Source organism: Pinus tabuliformis, chromosome X (assembly GCF_031772625.1).
Source record: "Pinus tabuliformis cultivar Carrire ecotype Pingquan chromosome X, CPIR1, whole genome shotgun sequence".
Lineage (NCBI taxonomy): Eukaryota > Viridiplantae > Streptophyta > Pinopsida > Pinales > Pinaceae > Pinus > Pinus tabuliformis.
This window is the reverse complement of record NC_142308.1, coordinates 144,841,597-144,865,499: the sequence shown is the minus strand read 5'-3', so window position 1 is coordinate 144,865,499 and position 23,903 is coordinate 144,841,597. Positions and strand designations below refer to the sequence as shown.

The following is a 23,903-nucleotide window of genomic DNA, read 5'->3' as shown; positions in this document are numbered from 1 at the left end:
AATTATAAATAATATTATGCACTTTCTAACCATAACCCATTTGATTATTTCTTAATATGCTTATCATTGGAGATTGTGCCTTGTGGTTCTTAAAGAATGGGGCATGATATGGTGGTAGTGATTCCATAAAGTGGAATACGTTTAACTTTTTTTTTATATGGTGGTAGTGATTCCATAAAGTGGAATACGTTTAACTTTTTTTTTATATGGTGGTAGTGATTCCACACAGTGGAATACATTAACATTTTTATTTATTATTTTTATTTTTAAATTGGCTAGTGCTTGCACTATGTAATCCATTATTTTATTATATAACAACCACGCGGACATTGTTTCTATTAATAGCACATAGGTAACCTTAATACTAACAAACATAACGCCCATCCAGAAGCGAAAGAAAAACAAAAACCAGAGGTGGAATACAGACGTGGAAGCTATAAAGAAAGCATTGCATCGTGATTCCACTAATAATATCGTAAAGCTGGATCCTGTATTCATTTATCAACGCTGAGACAAGCGTTTCGAACCAAAGACAGTGTGAATAATTTTTGAGCGAGAAGGCAGGCAAACATGCCAGCTCTCCGGGGTCCGAGAACATATGACAAGGAACCACCTCGTCATCCTTTACTCAAGGTCAATTCCAAGGTATGGTTCTGATAGTCTTTTCTCTGTTCGAAGCTTTGCCTCAGATATTAGAGCAATCGATTAAGGCCAAAAAATGTTCAGTGCCAAAGCAAATCTGCAGAGCCAGGCGTTTTTTATAGATGTAGATTCCCCATTCATCATCTCTCTTTGGGCTCTTGGCTTGTGGGGATTCTATTGTCCGTTTCACTGTGGATTGGAGCTTGGCCAATATATTTGCTGAGTTTTCAAACCCATTTATCAGTTTACTTAGCAAAAAGTTTCGTTATCATTAGATGCTGAATATTTCTTTAAAGTAAATCCCGAAATCCAATCTGTGTTTAACGTCATGCAAAGTGTGTTCATCTTAAAGTAGCACACACCCATCCAAACCATGGTCTGATATACATCTCGAGGTTGCATGTCTTGAATTGCAGCATTTAATACTGGGCATTTTGTACATTTCCAACTATGCATATCTTGAATATTCAATATATTGGCCACGAGGGGCTAGCCTTGTCGGTGAAAGTAGGGTGCTGCTATAGCCTCTACCTGGGTTCGATTCCTCACAAGAAGGGGCTGATGCGCTACCCACAACAGGCGTAAGTTCAGCTGAGTCTTTGTTCCGTGGAAGCAGAATCCCAAATCTTGATAGGTGGTGGATGTTTGACACTGTTGTGTAATTGGAAACAATATTTAAAAATATTACCATTTGATATGTTGACATTTGTATGAATTCCAATTATTGCAATTGCTAGATTCATTTTTTAATGGGTGTATGCAATTTTCCATGCCCAATGCACCATCTAGATTCGATTCAATGCGCTGTTACATGCATAGATTGTTGACCCCCCCACTTAGGCTGCGAAGTGTGGATGGATCACCACCCCACTTAGGCCCAGGATCTGAAGTGTAGATGGATCCCCTACCCAACTTTGATGGTAGAACATTTTATTTCTCTTATTTCGACTAGGTTGTGGCCACATGTTTCTGTCTATAGTAATACCATGCATTTATTGGTTCTCCTCATTGAAATTGAAGCTTATCTGCTATTTGCATCCCATGACTCCGAAAGGGTTGAATTGGTGATCACCCGTTGATAGATGCCAAGGTGGCTTGCAACAGAATCGTAGACAATCCTATAGACCTTGTGGACTTCCACTCATTGTATGAACTAGCAATTTATGTTCCTTCAATATGTGAAATATTGTAGGGAAGAGGCAAAAGTCAACATACTTCAAATCATGCTACCCATACATCTAGTTAAAGGTTGTTTGATCAAGAGGAAAAATGTTAAGGATAAAGAATTCTAGAATAGAAGAAAAGAGAGGTATCCACAAAGACATATATAAAGTGGAAACTACTATTTACGCACTATAAAATGGAGGAAGTGAAAAGAAAGAGCGAGAGAGATTTGCAGAGAAGTTGTTAAAGATGAATAATAAGTGAAAACAAAAAAAAGGTCATGAAAAAGTCCAAGAGGAGTTTGAGGCTATCCATGGCAATATCGATAAGAATTATGTAGCTCAGAACCCAGCTCAGAACCCTGGTCCCTAAGAGTCAAAGGGTATATCAACAAGACTAGAACAAGGGTTGCCATCGACTTAGGAAGCATCCTTAATTTCATAATTGGAGCAAAAGAACTCAATAGCTACAATGTCAAGTTTCCAATTCATGGTTACCAATCGTGACCCTACCTATTGGGAGAATTGAATGTAGTTCTTGGTATAGAGAGTTAAATATCTTAAACACATTTGCAAGAAGTTTGACATGACAATTTATCGTTTTAATTGAGAAGGAAAAATATACAACCTTATGGCATTCAATCATTCTTTTCCAAATCAATTAATGTTGTCATAGAATAGAGAAGCTAAAAAAGAAATGATCTTTGACAATAATAGTCGCGTGTTATACTTTTGAAATTCATCCAATAGTGTTGAAACTCAGACATGTGTCATAATATTGAAACTCATCCAATAAAACATTGCCGATTAGAGGCTATTGTGAATAATAAATGCTAGCTAGGAAGCACAACTTTCAAGAAAGAAACACATCAAACCACCCTAATGAACTTCCTCTAGAGATTGTTCACAAAAGATTCCCAAAACATGTGTCCACTCTAGTAGCTTTTTCTTTTTTGATAAAAAGCTTCACATACCATTAATATACAAAAAGATTTACATTTTACAAAAAAGGGCTGGAGGGTAGTCACTTCAAACTAAAGTTGATAGGCACAATAACCTAGCTAGTCAAAATTAGCAATGCATACCTATCCAATTTAAAGAGGCATAAGGGACCACACTAACTAAAGTAGATAGCAATAAATACAAGGAGGGCATACTGGCCAAAGTAAATTTTCATATCATGATACATCGGGAACCAAACCCATGTCAAGAGGTCAAGTCCACCCACAAATTTGCATTTTGACCCCACAATCGTAGCCTCTATCACACCGTAGCCATCTATTTTTGTCTTTCATTTAAAACCCCCTTACATTGGGTCTTTCACAAGAGAAAAGGGTAATTTGAATCTGCTCAAATAAAAATTCAAGGTTAGTTAAGGTGAAAAGGTATCTTTGAGCTTGAAAATATTACCACCGAGAGCACTTTCAAAATGCTTGATTAAGAAAACTGACAAGTATGTTCTCTTGCTCGAGGATGAGCTCCCCTCTTGAAATAAATAGCAGCCCTTTGAAAGAAATTTCTCTTTTCTGGGGGGACATCGAACACAGATCTTTTGAGAGGAAATTTTTCCTCAAGGTTCATTTGAAAGAATAACAATAATTCTCCCAACTTTTGGATAAGAGCAATGTCTTTTTCTAATTCAATTTTACTTATCATCCTAGAAATAAGTGAAGTTTGCATTAAGTTAATTCAAAGAGCTCATTTCTTCACTCTACCATCAAAGAAGCTTTTGACAGGTCTTGAGATCCTTTGGAGTGTCAAAATGATTAAAAAATTGAGAATGCAATTATAAGGAGACATAAGTCTCAAAAAATTTAAAAGAATTGGTTCTCAACAACCGCTGAAGATGGTGACTAATGTCGAGTTTAATTGATTCAACAAAAACGTGATGAAGAAGTTTGGGAGCTTGGATAAAAAGTGGACAAGTATATGAATTATATCCTGCAGCAGTCATCAACAACCGACACATTTGCTAACCAAGGGTCTGCAAGATTGCATGTGCTGCATGGATTTTTCAATTCACAATCAGGGATTTCCAACAAATTTAGTTTGAATTACGTAAATTTGATGGTAGTAATGCTTGGGTGTGATATTATTGGATAAAGTGGAAAGATATTTTGCATCAAACCCAACCTAGGATGAGATAGAGATGACCACAATTGTCTTCCTCCTCTTGGAAGGTGCAATGTATGATTGGTTTACACAGTGGGAAAATAAAGCCAAAGGCTAGATATTGTATTGGCCATTAGATACCTAATCCTTGGGATTGTGGTGTGATTTTAAGTACTATATTTAGGAGGAATATGAAGAGTTAGGTGAATAGGAAGAGTCATTGGGCCTCTTGGCAGATGAAACCAAAAGTCACTTCACATTGTATTTATGTGTTGCATTTTTTTAATGAAAATATTTTAATGTGTGGAGTAATTCAATCCCTAACTTGTTAGTGGTATTAGATCTAGGTTGATGTTATTATAACTCCATGAGTAGTTTGTTTCTGGAAAAGCCATTTGTTTTGACTAAGATGGAATATAGAAACAATGGATAGAGTTGCAACCAATTCAATTGCATCCACGAAGGAATCTCTGCACACTGTTGAATAGTCTTTCCTTTTATTGGACAGCTGTGAATTTCTGCAGCATGCTCAAGTTGAAGCATCCAAGAATATCTATTGAATACCAAGATTGAATCTCTATTGAGAAATGCTTCCACACATCGAGGAAACCCTAAATGCCTCCACATGTCATGTGATCGTTGGCATATTTCTCTTTCTACGTGCAGGTATTGAAGTTGAGAAAGTTTGGGATGGTGGCCTAGGAGTTGTCTATAATAAACACAAAATTTCATAAAGAATGAATGGCTGATATCTACTTTCTGACCTTTGAAGCCTGCTGTATCTTTAAATAGAAAATTTGTTTTTGGTTGAATCTTCATTTTTTTTTTTATATTTTATGACAAATCTCCAATGAACATTTGAAATTTAAGGTTCTGTTATCTTCTATTTCGAGTTTTATTTACCATTTGCACGATCTTGGCAATATGACCATGAAAAAAGCTTAAAGATTATGTAATCCCTATTCATTTTGGATATTTAAGGAATATTTTACATTTTTCTTTGATTGGTGTTATAAGTTGTTTCTATGCTCGTGCCTTCAATGTTTCTCCCTTGAATGCAGACGAACCATTGTATATTAAGCAGGTTGATAGGGTCTCTTGTTGATGATTACAACTTGCATGCAACCTTCCTTGAACTACAATTGGAATCCACAACTTCAACATTGTCCTTAGTCAAAACAAAGGTCACACTTGTTTCAAATATTTGCTCAGTTGTTTTGGAAGTGAATCCAATATTGATTTTGACAACTTTTGTAATGTTATGAAGCTGACCTGAAATAAAATCAGGTGTTGATGTTGAATTGGTTCCTTTTTTACAAACAAATCTATCAAAATCTTTTTAAATAGTAGTGATTCTAGATCTCTTGAAATAATAGCCTTTGCCTTGAGAAGCCATAGTCACAAAAGAATGCACCAGGCCATGATGTTCAAGACATTGTTCAATATTCATGGTTGGCACTAGATGCTGAGCTTGGTTTAATCTCAATCGATAGAAGATCTCCATGTCTCAGAGATTGTGTGAAGGAAGTTGGATTGCAAAGAGCAACTGGTAGCAAAAATGCATTCTCTTGTTTCCATTATTGGTGTTGTGCTTAGTGAAAAAAATAACTATCTATAATGGTCAAGGAAGATTGAGCATGCCTTGATCTTCAATGATCTTTGGGATGATACTTGTGATGGCGATACCAAACTTACCAAACTAATAACAAGTAAAGTGCTTACCATATCGACAAATAAAGACAAGAAAGCATAGGCCTTGATTGTTGCTTTTGTAAGTGAAGAGGCGAGTTGAGATCTATCAAAGATTCTTGGAGTGCGTTAAAGAAGTTGAAGACTTTGTATGATTCACATTTAGAGTTGGAGTTAATTCCATTGCGGTTGAAGCTCCTCAACCTAAATAAGATAGATAAGATAAATGTATGAATTTCCAACAAATGACAACTGAAGTGGGTCAATGGTATTGTTTTAGGTCCAATGATGTCTACGCAAAGCAAGAGTGATATAGTGGCTCCTATATTAAAGTAAGAAACAAGAAGTAAAATAATGCTCTAATCTAAAAACCTAGAAGACCAACTTCGACGAATGGAGAGGTGATCTAAGAGAAAGATGTACAATATGAGTGATTCTTTATGGCATCGACGATCAGAGGCAATCCTAGTCCACTGGAGCCTTCTCCCTTAGCATCCAAGGCTGAATGGAGAAAACTCAACATAGATGTCTGTTTGCAAGAATAATGGGGTGAGGATCTTGAATGAGTGTTGTGCAACTTCCTAGAAGGAAGGACTTATCGTTATGGCTTGCAAGATATCATATGGCGACTGTACTATTTATTAGTATGAGGTTTAGTCTAGTGGTGTTGCTGGGGACTCATGGAGGTGGGAATAGAGCTTCGTGTTTTCATTGATCTAGAGTCATCTTTCTCCATTTACTACTTAGTGCTCCTATTTGGGTGTATTGTAAAAAGGGTAGTAATCCATTGAGTGGAGGTTGGTTTGGCGAGTGTATGTGATTGGAGGATAGAAGAGCAAAGATGGAGGGTCTCTTGCATGTATAAGGAAACAAATCTCTAGTCGGGGTAGCTGAAGAAATTGACAAACGTCTATAACTCTCAGAAGGTACAATGGAACTGTCGTTAGATCTTGTAGTAACCTGGGTAATGTAAGACGGAGTGCTCCTTAGTCTCCACCTTGCGGATCTTGTTTGAATGGCTAATATGGTGATTAGTCTCAATCTGTAGGCTATGAGACCCAAATCCATACTAGGCCAGGGGGATTTGAAGACCATGCATCCAATGTCGAAATGTATAATGGGGTTGAATAATAAGTCCATCCCTCATAACCATGAAGTGCTCAACATAGAAGGCCATCCCTCATGGGGTTGAATTATAAGACCATCCCTCATAAACCCACCCCAATGGTTTATCCAAGTGACCCACACAAACCGCCTATAGATGTCCTCTCTGATAATCATGTTCATCTCCTATCTTATTGGTAAGAGGTGGTTGGATGCATCAAGGGAATATCTTAATGGAGGGAGCTGATCCATCATAATGCTAATCGATGCTAGGAGATTTGAGACCTTGGCATACTAGCATTATTTTTTGTGACTAGAGGAGTTGATAACTAGGGTGATATTGTACTCGTGTGACATGGAGTCGATTCTGATTGCTACCATTATAACCTCTAGTTGAGTGTTATGCTGATGGGACACCCACTGGGTTTCGAATCAGTGACCATTATGCAAGGAGTGCCTTAATAGTGCACCCATTCATCGATTGTTTTATGCTCCATGGGTACCTCAACATACTAGCGTTGAGAGTGAGCTAGAGAACTAATGGATGCAATGAACTTCGATGAGTGGTAGGCCAAGTAAGGATGCTAGTCCCGTCCCTTTATTGTATTGATGAAACTTTGAATGTGGTGTAGGAGTGAGACAAGGCCAAACACTGTCTTTAGCTAAAAAGGACAAGCCCCAAACTCTGTGAGGATGATGGGCTAGGGGATTGTCTGCTTGCACCTGGTGATGCATTAAAGGAGGGTGATCTATACTCATATGTTGAAGGCAAATCACTTTAGTAGATCAAGTTCTTGTTATTGCAAAATCTAGTAGGCCTAGTGCAAATCCTCATTAGGCAACCTAGGTCTTATGGAAACAATGAGATGAGCCACCACTGTCACCTCAGTGGGCTCTCTCTTGCTATTTAGTGGTGGATATGATCCTGGCAAGGGAGGCTTGTCGGGTAAGGCTCATAAGTTAGATGATTAGGGTTCCACTTAAAATGGCTCTCTAAGGGACTTGCAGATAAAATCAACTAAACAAATATTCAACAAAGGAGGGTTCAAAGGTGATAAGTATCCCATAATTATGGGAGAAAGTACCGACCAAACCTTGAAGGCTAAGATAAGAGTTACAAGGATTCAAATGCACTTCCCACCAACCCCAATGGACTAGAAGAAGGGTGTCATAATCTAGTGTTTTTATGGTATGCAGATTTACGTCATGCATTAACATATAATAGCAAAGAAAGAGCCTCTAAGGGATAAATTCAACAAAGGATCAAAGGTTATAAAGGGGTAAGCAAGGGATAAGGAAACTTTATAGTTTTTCATGGTTTTAAATGCATAAAACAACAATCAATATGATAATATCTAGATGTCAGCCCTGCTTTTTATTGTGAAGAATGCAATGAATGCTATTTTTTGCCTTCTCAATTTATTAAATACAATTTCTATCAATAGGACAATAACATATAAATGCAATATGACCATAAAATGCAAATTAAAACCAACCCTGACTCTAGTTACCGATAAATAAGGAATAAGAGGTAAGAATTTAAAGTGATCATCCCTTCTAGATTAGTCCCTTTACTCAATTGGGCATTGGAGTCAACTAGGGCAAGATCAATGATAGATGCCTTGGATGAAGAAGGGGGAAGATCAAACACTTCTCTTAATAACCATAGTGACTTGTTTATGTGGGAGATTTAAGGTCAAAAAAGGCATGAACCAAGTTCCATTGATGGGTTCTTGAAAGATAAATTTTGCATAACCATAAGGAATCGAGATTTCAAGAAAGATGTTGCACTTTTTAGTATGAAACAATAAAAACCCTTATTTCAGAAAAATAACATGCAAAATGGAAGAAAATGACAATAAAGTTACACTATTCCATCAAGAATCACTTCATCAATTCCAAAAGGGTCTCTCCATGCAAAAATCTCTCTTGAAAGTTGAGACAATTCACTAAACTAAATTTCCATTGTGTCGAAGACAAAAGACATGAGAACTAGTGCACACTCCTTTTAGAGAGAAGAAGTGAATGAATGTGATGATGATAAAGTGAAAGTGACCTCCCTGTACTTATATGAGGGCATCCAAGTCACTTTTCAAAACTATACAATAAAAAACCCTAAAAGTTTGCTTGGAGCATTCAACTAGGCTTAAAGGTCACATGTCGACCTCAAGATAGCTTTACAAAATGATAATACATAATAAATATATCATAATCCTCCACATGTGTGGGAGGAAAGGCTCTCCAACATGATTGTCATTCTCTTAAAATGGACATCTCCTTCAAGCAAGTGACACAGTGGGTCCAAGATTGCTCCTCACTCCAAGGTACATCATCAAAGTGCATGGATACATCTCCAAGTAACATCTCATTCACCATGATGTCATCATCAAGGAGGCTCACATCACCCTTCTAGGGCATGTTTGGATGACATGACAACCTAAGGGGCAAGCGTTGTCATCAAGGCATGGTGTGCTAGAACTCCCAATCCATCTCAACAGTCTCCATCATCATCTGAGTTGAACAAGGAAATGTCCATAAGACAGGGTCAAGGTCAGCCTAGGGGCATTCTAGGTCGATTTGGGCACATCATCAATCAAGCCAATGCCTTGGCTTCTTGGCTCAATGTTTCAACATTTGGAGGTGTAGCAAGGGGCATAAAACCATGTGGAGGCTCCTCAAAGCCTAACGTTCATCTTAGGACAACAACACTGGGTTTGCAAAGTCATATGCGCTCTCAAAATTGGGTTAGGCATCCTTTGAGTGGCGCTGAAGAGGTGTCAAGCCATCCCTCAAGGGATCTCTATTGCATGTGTAATGAACCACCTGAAACATACCCTCAAGATCAAGTGAGATTAACATCATTAGGGACAAAAACCATAAAAGTGTCATTCAATATTAGGGGCACAAAATTAGTTCACACAAACCTTGTCATCAAATGTCTTTCTATCTTAGGACTTTCCAGCAAGTTATCATAGTTGTGTTAGGGATGATTATGCAATTAACCTTATTAACTGCTTCCAACCCTTAAGGGGAAGGGAATTTCACAGGTAGACCCATCCATCCATAGATGCATGTGATGTAGGTGGTCATGGAATGGGCAAGACTTCAAGGAAGATGCCCATAACCATGGTACTCGTTGATGCAGTTCCAACATCTCTAAGTACTGTGATGAAAAGAGGGAGCAATCGTGGAGGCATGAGTTACCTCTTTCCTTGGCTTGCTTTTTACACCCCTTTGGTGTGCCTTTTACTTTAATGATTTATCTTTCTTTCTTGCATAGCTTAGGAGACCCAACGTTCTTGATGCTTTGTCAATACCCCTTAAAGATGTAGCAATTAATCACTCTTTGGGGTTGGGACATTCATAAGTTCCTTTGTTTTAGATAGAGCATAAAATGCTTAGGAACTAGGTGATGGCTAATTACGATCTCATGCTAGGTTTTTGCCCATGTGTTGATTATGTCCCAGGCATCTTTTGCATTCTGGATTTTAGACATCTGTGGTTTATATCTTTTGACTTAGTTACCGGAGAACCCACAGTAAAAATCATTTTTCGTCAACGTTTCAAATCCCAACAGGGATCCATTTTTCATTTTCTTTATTTGTGTCTTCATATGCACTTTTATCTTTCTTTTAGCTGCATCAACCTCTTAGGGCAAATTTTTTTGGGCCTTGACTTAGAGATGAGGACATATGGTGCCAGTCCCAATGACCAATAACAATCAACCCAAAGAGTGGAAGTGGATAATAAAAGTAACGTGGAAGGTGGCAAGTATAGGTTACCTTGGGCACACTATATCAATTAGTGCCCATCCTGAAGGAAGGACCTCACGAGAGGTCACATTGGACTAGGGCAAAGGATAATCTCCTAAGTGAAGCATGGGAACAAGGGTACAATTAAGAGTGGTTAGTCATCCAAGTTGTCTAGTGATGCATATTAGTAAGCCCCAAACATTAAATGAAAACACATAACTACAAAAATGGTTAGTATACCTTATGATAGACCCACCTTCGCTCAAGAATGATGCTAGATGGGAGAGAGCACTGACTAGAGCCTAGGTGGAGAGATCTGAAGTAAAGCTATCTATGGATCATCATAGGGCTACTGGTTGGTTGGCTAACCAACGGGGATAATTTGTTTCTCCTAGGGGTTTACTCGCTTTTTGGTGGGTAATAGTCCCCACACCTTAGAGTTGCATACAACTGTGGGCTAAACAAGATAATAACCCCATGGCTCTAGCATATGAAATCAAAGCCATCATCCATGACATAGATGCCGTCGATGTGTAGATAAACATTGCTCTCATAGCCTTCATCAAGGCCCTCTACTCCACATATTCTCACTATCTAGAATCACTTCAAGCTAGTGGCCAATTGAAGTCCCTTGATTTTGACTCTTTGGTGGTGACAATTGCAGAACGTGAGAAGGATGTTGGGAAGAAGCCAACTCATTCAAACTTTTGAAACATTTAAAAATTTACATGTATGAATTGAAAATGAATCACAATCTAGTATTAACACTCTTCGTATTGATAATGTATTAGTTTTTTCTTTTTTTAATCTGAACCTACCTTTGATATGCTATTCCAATAAAAAATCATACTTTGATTTTTAAACTTAGAAAATAACCTAGCTCTGATATGCTAATCCAATAAAAAATCATACTTTGATTTTTAAACTCAAAAAATAAATTATTTTCCAAATCTGATTTTATGAACAACAATGCACTGAGTTCACTAACACTTTAAAATGCAACGGAAATAGAAACCATTTACATAGAAAATTTGACATAGTGATTTACCTTGGAAACCCCAATGGGGAAAACCAACAAACAAGTCATTCTTTTATTTCAGCCCATAGAGAAAATAAATTTGGAAATTATTACAATGACTTATGAACTTGTACTTGGCCCAACAATCTGAAAAATTCACCCACAAAAGTCCATCTTGAATTGTGTGCCGAAACAACTTTGCACAACATGGTTTTCGAGGCCTATAAGGCTTTTCCATATGACTATATGGTTTGTATGGAATCCATACAGTACGATACAACAAGTTGTTATTGTCCCGCTGCTTGAAAATTGCTTCTCTACTGCTGGGAACTTTGTGCCCAAAATCTATGTAATGTATGGGCTGCCTTGAAATGCGTGCCCTATCTTGCCCTTCTTGCTGCCCTTGTAATTTTCTCTTGCTATGATCTTTTTCCCTCTTCCTCTTCAGCTGAAACCCTCACTTGTTCATATAATGTGTCTCTTCCTCTCCTTAGATTTACTTTTATAACTTTCCAATGACTAAAACCCTAAGAAACCAGATTTGATCCTTACCCCCTCGAATCGGGTGAATCAAACATGATTTGGTGGTACACGTGTCCTCCGATCGTGTCTCGATTTTGGGACACGTGTCCCCTTGAACGACGTGCCAGGCGGCCCATAAAGGGCGTTTTTGGGCCATTTCACCCTCATTTTTGAGTGTCTATCTTGCTATGAGTGTGTGGGAGCGAATAGCAAAAGGTTTGAGAGCATTTTGGAGGCAATTCAAGCAATAGGTAAGTGCATTTTGTTTCTATTTTTTTTTGCATTTTTATTACAATAGTTTGCATGTGCATTTTTTCTTTATTTTTTTACAGCATTCATGACTCAATCAAGGGCAACAGGGAAGGGGCAAAGGAAGGGGAAGAATGTCCCCATTGGAGATGCCCCTCCTCTTCCAATTTCATCAGGGTCTGCAAGTGTTCCCTCTATTGGAAGTGGGGCTGCAACAACAACTTCAAATGTTGAGGGAAGACAACAGGCTCAAGATAACAAATATCCCTTGTGGAAGTATGTCACAAGAGAGCAAGGGCCAAGCAACAAGTTGAAGGGAGGAGGCAATGTTGCTTGGAAATGCAACTATTGCAACAATCATTTCATGAGCACATATTACCGTGTGAAATCTCATTTGTTGGCTTTATTAGGTTGTGGAATTGCAACATGTACACAAGTGCCGTTAGCTAAGAGGAAAGAAATGGAAAAAGAGGCCGATGTTGGTATGAAAAGGTGGCAACACCATCTAAGAAAAAGCAAGAATGATGATCCCTTCCATTCTTGAGGAACAGAAACAACAAATTTCCATTTGGTGGGGGACAAGCAGCAAAAAGAAAGGCAAAGGCACTTGGTCCAATGGACAAGATTTTTCAAAAAGAGAAACGGGAAGAGCTTGATCTCACCATTGCATTCTTTTTCTATCAGAAATTCATATCCTTTAATGTTGCATGCTCACCTTTATTTATTGAGATGTGCCAAGCCCTAACTCAAGGGGCTCCATCAGGGTATGTGCCTCTTGGGTCAGAGAAGCTTAGAACCACATTGTTGACTAAGGCAAAGAAAGAGGTGGACGAAATGCTTGAGCTTATTAGATCCAACATGCTTGAGCTTATTAGAAAGGGTTAGTATTGTTTTTGATGGATGGATAGATCCAACATGCCACCCACTCATCAACTTCATGGTCTCTTTCTTGAATGGTTCAATTTTCTTGAAATCAGTGGATGCACTTAGACAATACAAGGATGCACAATATATGGGTGAGTTCTTAATTAAAGTTATTGAAGATGTAGGTGTTGCTTCTTGTGTGCAAATCATTACATATAATGCACCTATTTGCAAGGCTATTGGCGTGATTGTGGAAGATAAATATCCCCAAGTATTTTGGACACCTTGCATTTCCCATTCCTTGAATTTAGCAGTTAAATCTATTGCTTCTGATGTGCTTTAGATTGGAAGTATTATTGAGGATGCATGACATATCCATAACTTTGTACAAAATCATACAAATGCCCTCACAATCTACAAGGAGTACACCAATCTATCATTGTTGAAGATTGCTGATACATGGTTTGCCTCTTCATTCATCATGTTGAAGAGGTTGAGGGAGGTCAAGACCACTCTTGGGTCCATGGTTATTTCAGAGTTTTGGTCTTTTTGGAGAAAGACAAATCAAGCAGCCTCAAAAAGAGTGAAGGGCACATTGTTAGATGATGCTTAGTGGGAGAGGGTAGATCTACTTATTAAGATCGTGGACCCTATCATTTCTTTGCTACGATTTGCAGATATAGACCATGTTATGCTCTTGACCTGCGAGAAGATGCCAGGATACCAAATAGGCGAAGAAATACAACCAGAACACAAAACAAAATGCGAAATAACAGCATGTATTTTATTATTCAGAGATGAAAGCAATGTTCACTTGCCTCTTCGAGGGGGCAACCTCCAGTAGAGCAGTGCTCGATTACAGAATAAGACACGACGCTCCTCAATGGGAAGTCCCTATCTTTTATATAGGATTCATACATGCAATACCAGGGGTCAGTACCATGGTTCTATTAATACCATCTATCTAATACCATGGCCCATTTGTAACTAACTGTGGTCCCTTTCTTTAAATGCGGGTCAACCACTTACAATTATTAATATGGGTTTTATTGACTCTTTAACTAACTATAACTATGAATCGACCCTATTATATAAATAAGGGGGTTAGGGTTGGACCCTAACATGCCCTCCCCCATAAAAACAGCCTTGTCCTCAAGGCTGAAGCTGCGGAAACTGCTGAAGAATAGTTTTACTCCCCGCTTATCAATACTGCAGTAGCCAATTCCCAGAAAAGTTAATCCTGCTCAATGTCTTGCGAGAATCACCCCAAGGTATAGGAGCCACAAGCCTCCCTGCACCAATGGTCAGATCTGTCTGCAAAACCCTCAACTGCAGAGCGTGAGTAGGAATGTGACAGCGACCGAACCCTCGCTGCTAGATCTGAATGGTATTCTAGTGGATCTGATTGTTGCGGCGGCGCAGAACCCAATCTGCTAGATTTGATTTGGCAAAGAAGATGATGGGCGATCTTCCAAGAGACAAGGGAACTATGGTCTCAAGGAGTGTCAGGTGCTACAGATCGCAATATACATAAGGGTCCAACAGTAGTACTCGGCCCAATCTTTCAGGGCACTAACTAAGGAGGATCAGCCGTACCTTTAGCCGTACTACCCGACTACCTTATCGTACGCGCGAGTAATCTCCCTGAGTGCTGTTCTCAATGTACTGTAGCAGCAAGACGGTTGACGGTTTATCTACGGCGAGGTTCAGGTGAGCTTAGGGGGCTTCTGATATACTTAGAGGGTACGTGGAAGACAGTCCATGTGCGATTCTGTCTAATGCGCTACTACACGAAGGGGTACCCACAGGGGTTACAAGGGAGCCCAACAAGCATGACCACCTCTTGTATTTCTTGCGTGCATGCCTCCCCAAATCTGCAGGTTTATGCGCTCAACGACAGATCCCGTGGTTTAAAGATGCTGGAACATGTCTGTAGCCAAAAAATTTCTGCTACAAATGGAGATACCACCGGCCCTGGAAAGTGCTCTGATACCACTTGTTATGCTCTTGACCTGCGAGAAGATGCCAGGATACCAAATATGTGAAGAAATACAACCCAGAACATAGAACAAAATGAGAAATAACAGCATGTATTTTATTATTCAGAGATGGAAGCAATGTTCACTTGCCTCTTCGTGGGGGCAACCTCCAATAGAGCAGTGCTCGATTACAGAATAAGACACGATGCTCCTCAATGGGGAGTCTCTATCCTTTATATGGGATTCGTACATGCAATACCATGGTTCTATTAATACCATCTATCTAATACCATGGCCCATTTGCAACTAACTGTGGTTCCTTTCTTTAAATGCGGGTCAACCACTTACAATTATTAATATGGGCTTTATTGACTCTTTAACTAACTATAACTATGACTCGACCCTATTACATAAATAATGGGGTTAGGGTTGGACCCTAATAGACCAACCCATCCTAGGAGAGGTTTATGAGGGATGGGATTCCATGATTGAGTCTGTGAGGAGCATTATTTTACAGAGTGAGTGTCAAGAGTATGAGACATTATTAGAGGCCTTCTTCACCACCATATAGGATATTCTTGTCAGCAGATGGGACAAGAATTGCACACCTTTGCATTGTTTGGTTCACTCTTTGAACCCAAAATACTACAACCATGAGTGGATGAATGGTGGACCTTCCTGCAGATTCCTTCCTCACATGGACGGTGAAATTTCATAAGGGAGGAAGGATGCATTGAGGCAGATTTTTCAGGATAGAGCATCCCTTGATGAGGTGGAGAATGCCTTTGCAGTGTTTTCCACTAGCACTGGTCGATTTGCAGGATATGATGTGATTAGAGACAGGGGGGCTAAGAAGCTCTATTCTTGGTGGGCAACTCATGGGGCAACAAGCCCTCCTCTACAATAGTTAACCATGAGGCTCATCTCTTAGGTGACTTCATCCTCTTGTTATGAGAGGAATTGGAGCACATATGGTAATTTGTATAGTGTCAAGAAGAGCAGGCTTGAGTAGTCTAGGGCAGAGACAATGGTGTATGTGCACAACAACCTTCATCTTATTTACAAGTAGAGGGATGAGTGGTTGAAGGGAAAGACAAAGATGTGGGATGTCTTTCCTGATGATATGGGTTTGGACAGCAGTGTTGAGTTGGCATTGGCCAACTTGGATCTTAATGAGCCAATGCTAGAACTTGTCACTTTTGATGATGGTGATACTGTAGAGGGGTCATCCTCCACACCAACAGATGCAAAGATGACATTGGATACAGAGGAGGAGGATGCAGCAAAGGAGAGCAGTGGTGACCATGATGATGACAATGATGTTGATTTTGATGATGATGATTGATGACTCATGAGCTACCTACTGCCTTGAGGCTTGTAGTTGTTTTGTATTTTCTATTTCTATTTGCCATTGGCATTGCTACTACCTATGTAACACATTTTGATTTTGATGACTTAATGAGAAAACTGCAGTATCTTGTTTTTCTCCTATTGGATCATTGATGAATATGTCACAATTGTATTTGTATGCATAATGTTACTTTGTAAAACTTACATCTAGATGAAGATCTGTGTTTGAATCAATTTGTATCATCAATGAGAATGTGTAAGAAATATCTAATTTTTAATAGATATATAGATATATATATTTATATAGATATTTAATAAAATAATATATAACGTGTCCTAACGTGTCTTGTTCTGGGGGGTCAACGTGTGCCCGTTTCGGACACTCAAATCCTCATGTCCTTTGTGTTCTGGTTTCCCCGTGTCAGGTGACTTAGCTAAAACCCTATCTCCTAGGTGATTGGCGATCAATATCTAATCTTGATCACTTGAGACCAACAATTGTGACTTAATCTCTCATTGACACAACTTAAGTCACCTTTTAATCATTATATATTAATAGTCACTTTAACTTTATAAAATAAAGTTAATATCTAGAGAGTACCTTTTCGGACACTTTCACATGCTAGACACAAAGCCAATGTAGAAGTACCTGTTCGAGCTACAACTTTCAACACTCCCTCTTAGCGAGGAAGGTACTTTTGGAAGAAACTCTTCCACCTAGATTTGTCTCCAATCCGACCACGCCATCCATTGCTGTAGCTACTCCCTCTGAACTGGAGACTTTTTTGCTACCTGCTTTGGAATCTACGCTGAAGACATGTTTCTCCCAACCATGCTCCTAGGAGTCTTAACTTGCTCCTAAGCAACCATCAATGTTAGCTCATACCAACTGGTTATGACAAATCTGAAAGGGGCTTGCTGCCCATCTTCTAGATTAGAAAACTGAGTTCATGGTCTCAACTCAATTTTTAGAGCCTCTTGCTCATTCTCTGTCATTAACATCGATCCTTGATCCAAGATCCCCTTGGATCTACCTACAAGTTGGCCCTGCATGTTAATTTGGTACCTTAGGGACAAATTTCCTCCTTTGAACAATCTTTCTCATCAAGAAAGACCCCTTCTAGCCCTTGGAAGAATTTAATTTGGTTAAAGAAAAATATAATTTTAAAATGGAAATCCATATGTGCACAAAAGGATAGGTCGGCTCTAAAAGGAAATTGGAAACCCTTGGACGACTATAAATTCAAGTCAAGTGACCCTCATTTGGAGATCATCACCAATTATTCTATTCTTCTCTCTTCTTTGGTCTAGCTCGCATAAGTCTGAAGTTGGTTCATAGAGATTGGTTTGTACAGGTTCGAGATTGTAGGGTCCGAAGCTTGCACGTGCAAATTAGGGTTTTTGGTTCACAGCCGTAGGGTTGTCACAAGAAATTTTCGGCTGTAGTTGCATGCATAGAAGCCTCTCCATGTGGCCAGAACCCTTTAGCGGCATGCCAGAGCACTTGCTCCATGCGATCGAGACCTAGTGTTTCAAGTGACAGTTGACTGCAGATGTTGACAATTGATCGCAAACTTCTGGATTATGATTTTGATTAGTAGTGTTGCTCAATTCATCTCTTGGATATTGTTTGATTGATTTAGTTGGATAGTTTTGTGGTTGAAGATCTGGATCATTGTACTCTCTCTTTGCTTAACATTTTATGACAATCTAATAAGAAGAAGAATTTGAAAGGGTTTTTCCCTAATCTTTGACCAATCCTGGTGTCTCTAGGTGTGAATGCTTTTCTTCTATTGTTTCCTTTATGTTCCGCTGCAATGGTGATGATATTGTTCTTTCTATATAATTGCATATGTTGCTAATAATGTTATGATGCTGTGGGGTGAATTCAATATATAAATAATGAAATGCAATTATCAAAGCAAATAACAATATAGCCCTAAGAAAAATTAACATGGTATCAAAGCTGGTTTGAAGAAAAGTCATTGAAGATCACCCCTATGAAGACACAAATAATGGAAGCAAAAGAAGATGGTGGAGACCTAAAAGAATGCTAGGGTTGAAGGAAACCCTAGGCAATTTGGTTACTTGGGTTTCCGTTTGATGGATATTATGAGGTTAGGGTTTGGAACAAACCCTAGGATATGACAAAGGTTTGAGATATGCAATCTTCTAGCATTTATGACAAGTTTAGTGTAACCCTAGATGGGCTAGTCTCAATTAGGCTTGGTTGCTGATAAAGATGATTGGAAATATTGAAGGCAACATTGATATATGGATAATCATAATGGATAGTAATAACTCTTGAAGGTTGGCTCAATATATACTTTGTGATGCTAGACTTATTGCTTTGAGTATTGCTTATACTTCCTGCACGCATATTTGAGGACAAGATGTGATAAGAAGATCCTTCTTGAGGATCATCTAAGTTTCAGGAAGAGAAGTGTTAGTGCTGGAAAAATAAAAAGTTGCCAATGAAAAATAAGTGCTACAAGTTGCTAAGGTATCTGAATAGTACAAGGTATGTATAGTAAATTATTAGTTGCATATTGGATGTTAGTTTTTGTTAAACTCACATGGACAACACAAAATATATGAAAGATAAATCAGTGAGTTCATTTTTTATTAACAGGAGATGTACATTTATAATACAATGTTGTGACTCTTGGGTTTCAGATCCCAAGGTCTCTTGGACTGCTTAGTCTTTTCGGCTTCCACACTAACCCTTTAGGATTAGGTGTCCAACATTCCCCCCCTTAATCCGAAGGGTTATGTATGAGTCCAAGAAGAGAGCTGTAATACAAAATGTGCAAAAAATGCATGGCAGCACTAGGCTGAATGTGCTCTATGAAATGTTGGTATAAAGGGCGGTGGTTTAAGGATGACCACCAACACTGGAACGCTTAGTGCAGTTCCCGGAACTCTTCCAAAACTGGCAAGAAACTGAAGTTTTCTGCTAGAGGAAGTGTTCTCAATCTGTGATGGTTTAAGGATGACCAACAACTCTGGAATGCTTAATGCAATTCCTGGAACTCTTCCAAAACTGGTGAGAAGCTGGAGTCTTCTGCTAGAGGAAGTGTTCTTAATCTGTGATGGTTTAAGGATGACCAACAACTCTACAATTCCTGGAATGCTTCCAAAACTGGCAAGAAGCTGAAGTCTTCTGCTAGAGGAAGTGTCCCAGATTGCCAACTGAAGGCATGTTCAGGGGCATCTTTGTCGTTGGCTACAACTCTGAAACTGGTGTGGCAGGTTGTGGCTCAGGCTCGCTTGATGTGACTTTGAAGCTTGTAGATGACCATCATTTCCCCCCATGTCAGATACAAGGTGAGAAGATGGAGAAAACTCAACTGCAAGATTGTTCAATATTCTGGAACAAGTTCTGACATGTGTTTGGAATATCTTCTTGGTTGTTGATGCCCATTGCCAAGAAGCGATCCATCCAAGATGAATCTTTGTTCTTGCAGGACGTTTGTTTTTGAAGCATCTGTGTGAAGAATGGCTGGTTTTATGACAGTGCTTACATGGATGAAGATCAAAACAGTGATCTTTCAGATGGCCAACTCGATCACAGTGTTGGCATTTCACAATCTGTTGTTGTTGTTGTTGTTGTTGCGGAAGAGGGGCAGATTCTGGAACAGCTGAAGCTGAACTGTCATGAGAAGGAGGTGAACTGTCATCAATGAATCCAGCACTCTGAAACTCAATGGGCTTGGCATAGTCTGGAATATGAAAGGACAAGTCCTTGTCATATCCAAGACCAGTTCTGTGCTTGTTGTGGACAAGCTGTTCCCAAGGTCTGATGATAGGCTTGGGAAGTGCAGATTGAGTTTCTGCATCTGCATGTACAATTGCTGGTTTATTTGAATGAACTGTACCATTATTGACTTGCTGTTCATGGGAGTCTGTTTCATTGTTCTGAACAGAAACAGGTTCAGAATGATGACTCCACTGCTGTAATTCTTCCTGCTGCAGTTGTGATTCAAGCTGCAAAAACTCTATCTTTTCTTGTACATTTTGCAAACAACTATGAATATCGGTGAGAAAATCCTTGCTGATTTTGACTGTATTATTCATACTGGAGAGTATTAGATTGTCCACTAACTCTAATATTGCACTGATTGGAGCCATTTCTAACCTCAAAAGATAGTAAAACAATGAGGAAAAGACGGACACCAAATAAACTTATGGCAACAACTTCAAATCAACCAGCTTGCAATAGATTCAACATACAAAAAATGGTGATATCCAGAAAACAAACTCCTCATTCAAAAATGAATTTTCTTCAATTCATACTCTTCAGCAAGTGTATGAAAGCTCCGATACTTTAAAAAACTCACTACTTTAAAACGGGTCACATCAACTTTGTCTTCAAACATACATGGAACGCTCCAACCTTGATAAACAGATAACATATACAACTTTGGAGAACTGTTAGGCACATCCAATTGTGAAGAGTCTTCCTTTCACGACTTGCCTTGTTCTTTGCACGTTTTGCCTCAGTAAATAAATATCATCATATGCATCCAATCAGTCCAACACATCGAGATCCCATTAAAATCAAAATTGCTACAAGGCTGCGCTACTCTACAATTAAAAAATCAACAGTTTTGGTTTCTCTATTGTTCTCCACTTCTGAAGTAACTCTTAGAAAGCTCAGCAAGGCCTGGAAAAACTTTAGCAAAACTAAGTTCTACAGCAGACACGTCATTTCTTCTTTGCTCCCCTTGCAGCCTGTTGTGCAGGTGCTGTCGGTGCCTCAGTCGGTCCCTGGGCCAATCTTTCTTCCCTCCTAGCAATCTGCGACTACAATACAGCTGACGGACAATTCGAATTAAAAACAAGATTTCGTGTTGGAGGTGGTCAGGACTATTGCTATTCATACCAGGAGTTGCTACTTTTGGACTGGGCACATGGCAGCTTTTCAGACGCCTGAAGAAGATGGAGCTGATTGAACACAGACAAAAAAGGCTGGAGCAAGATCCCGTTCTTGTAACTAGTGTGTTGCCAGAAGCTTCCGATAGCCAATCAAAGGAAAAAATAAGCTCTTTAGAGTTCAGGAAGGTGGTCTGTGAAGGGGTTTATGATGAAAGTAAATCAATTTATATTGGTCCTCGTTCAAGGAGTGTCTCTGGCGTTACAGAGAATGGGTATTATGTCGTGACACCACTAATGCCTGTGCAACAGAATGGAAGATACCTGTACTGGTTAATCGAGGATGGGTTCCACGCAGTTGGCGAAATAAATCTTCTGAAAACTCACTTAAAGCCACGTCACATGAGAATATGATCTCATCAGAGAAGGATAAATCTAAAGGAGGCCCTTGGTGGAAATTTTGGTTAAAAGAACCTGCTAATGTGAAGGTATGCTCTCTCTGCTGCAACAACTTTCATGGCTAAAAAGAGATTGCAGAAGAAGAAAGTCGATGGACTGGCCTGTGACGCCTTTTATCTATTGCTTAACAAGACTTGCCAAAAGCTCTGGAACATCCAATGGTGCCACATCCTTCACATCTTGTGAATCTGTTGGAGTCGCCTTCAGACTCCTCTTCAAATTTTCACGAACTCCGCCGGCTTGATATTGTCGAAAAACTCGGAAGCCGACTGATTGCTTTTACAGCTTCATCTTTTCTTTTGTTATTTGTCTAAGTTCTTTTTCAAGCTCTCTGGCCTCCTTAGGAAGCTGTGCATGCCTCAATCTCACTCGAGAACCAGCCTCATCAATCAGATCAATTGCTTTGTCAGGAAGGAAACGATCACTGATATATTGATACGACAACTTTGCAGTAGCCACCAAAGACTCATCAGTATAACGAAGCTTGTGATGAATCTCATATCGCCCACGAAACTTTCATGCCATATTTTCTTTCAGGCGAAACATTCTGCTAATTCAGAACTGACACAGGCTGTTTTGCTACCAGATATCGAATTAATCTCCAATGGGGGGTCCCGCATTTGATTGCTTGAGAAATCCTCTGGGTGCCGTAAGATTCATGTTTGATAAAGCCGTCTCCGCAGGGGCTGATCCCTCTAAGCTTGGAATCTGCTTGTCGATGTTCTTGGCAATAACAAGATGTTTGATGCAATGTGGGATGCAGCAAAATCCATGAAGGCCGATGGGATTCTCTCCCGCTCAGGAAAAAACTGATGCGCAGATAATGGGCAGCGATACATTCAAAGATTCATGCTCAGAGGGACAGTAGGAGAACGCTCAGGAAAAAACTGATGCGCAGATAATGGGCAGCGATACATTCAAAGATTCATGGTCAGAGGGACAGTAGGAGAACGCTCAGGAAAAAACTGATGCGCAGATAATGGGCAGCGATACATTCAAAGATTCATGCTCAGAGGGACAGTAGGAGAACGCTCAGGAAAAAACTGATGCGTAGATAATGGCAGAGGCGCTTAGGACAGAGGGCGATAGACTCAGCAGTGGCAGCGCTATGTCAGGCATATGCGCAGAGAATATTGTGGACAGATGCGTTTATGCAGACAAAGGGCCAGGACTGCCATGCACATAACAGGCCACAGAAACACAAGTGGCTCTGATACCATGTTAAACTCACATGGACAACACAAAATATATGAAAGATAAATCAGTGAGTTCATTTTTTATTAACAGGAGATGTACATTTATAATACAATGTTGTGACTCTTGGGTTTCAGATCCCAAGGTCTCTTGGACTGCTTAGTCTTTTCGGCTTCCACACTAACCCTTTAGGATTAGGTGTCCAACAGTTTTTGTAGCATCAAAGGTATTCTAGTCTCAAAACTTTGTGGAGAGGCTAAAACACAAGAGTTCTCCATAACCCAGAAATCGTTTATGGAAATTCCACCTAGAAGTGTCCCAATTAGATTATTAACCAATTTTTAAATATTTCCCGAGTCTAAACTTAGGAAAGCTGGTTAATTAACCAGTATTAATTGAGAAAGGTGAGAATTCATTAGAAAATCACACAAAATCGACTAGGAAATAATCTCAGCCATTGATTAAGATTTAATCTTGGCCGTTGGAGTCCCATAGTGAGATTATAAGAAGAAGTCGATGGGTAGATGGAGGAACACACCAGTGACACTTGAGGTCGATTTCCTTGGGCAATTCGATTTCTCCAGAGAGCAACAACAGTTGTTGAAAGAGTTCAAGCCAGAGAAGGGAAGCAAAGAGGGGCAAAGACAATGACTCGAGAGGAAGCTTTCTAGTTTCGGAGAGTTAAAAAGAGGACTCCGAGATTTTCTCCAGGAGGTTGTGCAAAGGCAGTTCAGAGCCTCAAGAGGGCGATTCGATCTAGCTGAAAAGGTGCTCGTTCTCAGTTTCAGAGGTCGATAATATTTTCCAGAATGCCAAAGAGATAGTTTCTCAGTTAGCAGCAGGCAAGACGACTAGATTGGCAGCTAATTCAGGCAGAGCGTGTGAGGGATTGCGCTAGGGTGACGCAGGGCTTGTGCAGAGTTGGTTGAAC

General features: G+C 39.5%; 1 protein-coding gene and 1 pseudogene across 1 annotated transcript in view; both read left to right on the top strand.

The window, feature by feature from the left end:
• The first annotated feature begins 380 nt into the window (after positions 1-380).
• Positions 381-23,903, top strand: part of SOX (sulfite oxidase) — a 348,282-nt gene continuing 324,759 nt past the window's right edge. Inside the window, exon 1 of the mRNA XM_089446856.1 lies at positions 381-645. Within this exon, the coding sequence (XP_089302982.1) occupies positions 571-645 (75 nt within the window). The 5' untranslated portion in view covers positions 381-570. The remainder of the gene's footprint in view (positions 646-23,903) is intronic.
• The window catches only part of LOC149138872 (surfeit locus protein 1-like), a 31,967-nt pseudogene continuing 22,839 nt past the window's right edge, over positions 14,776-23,903 (top strand).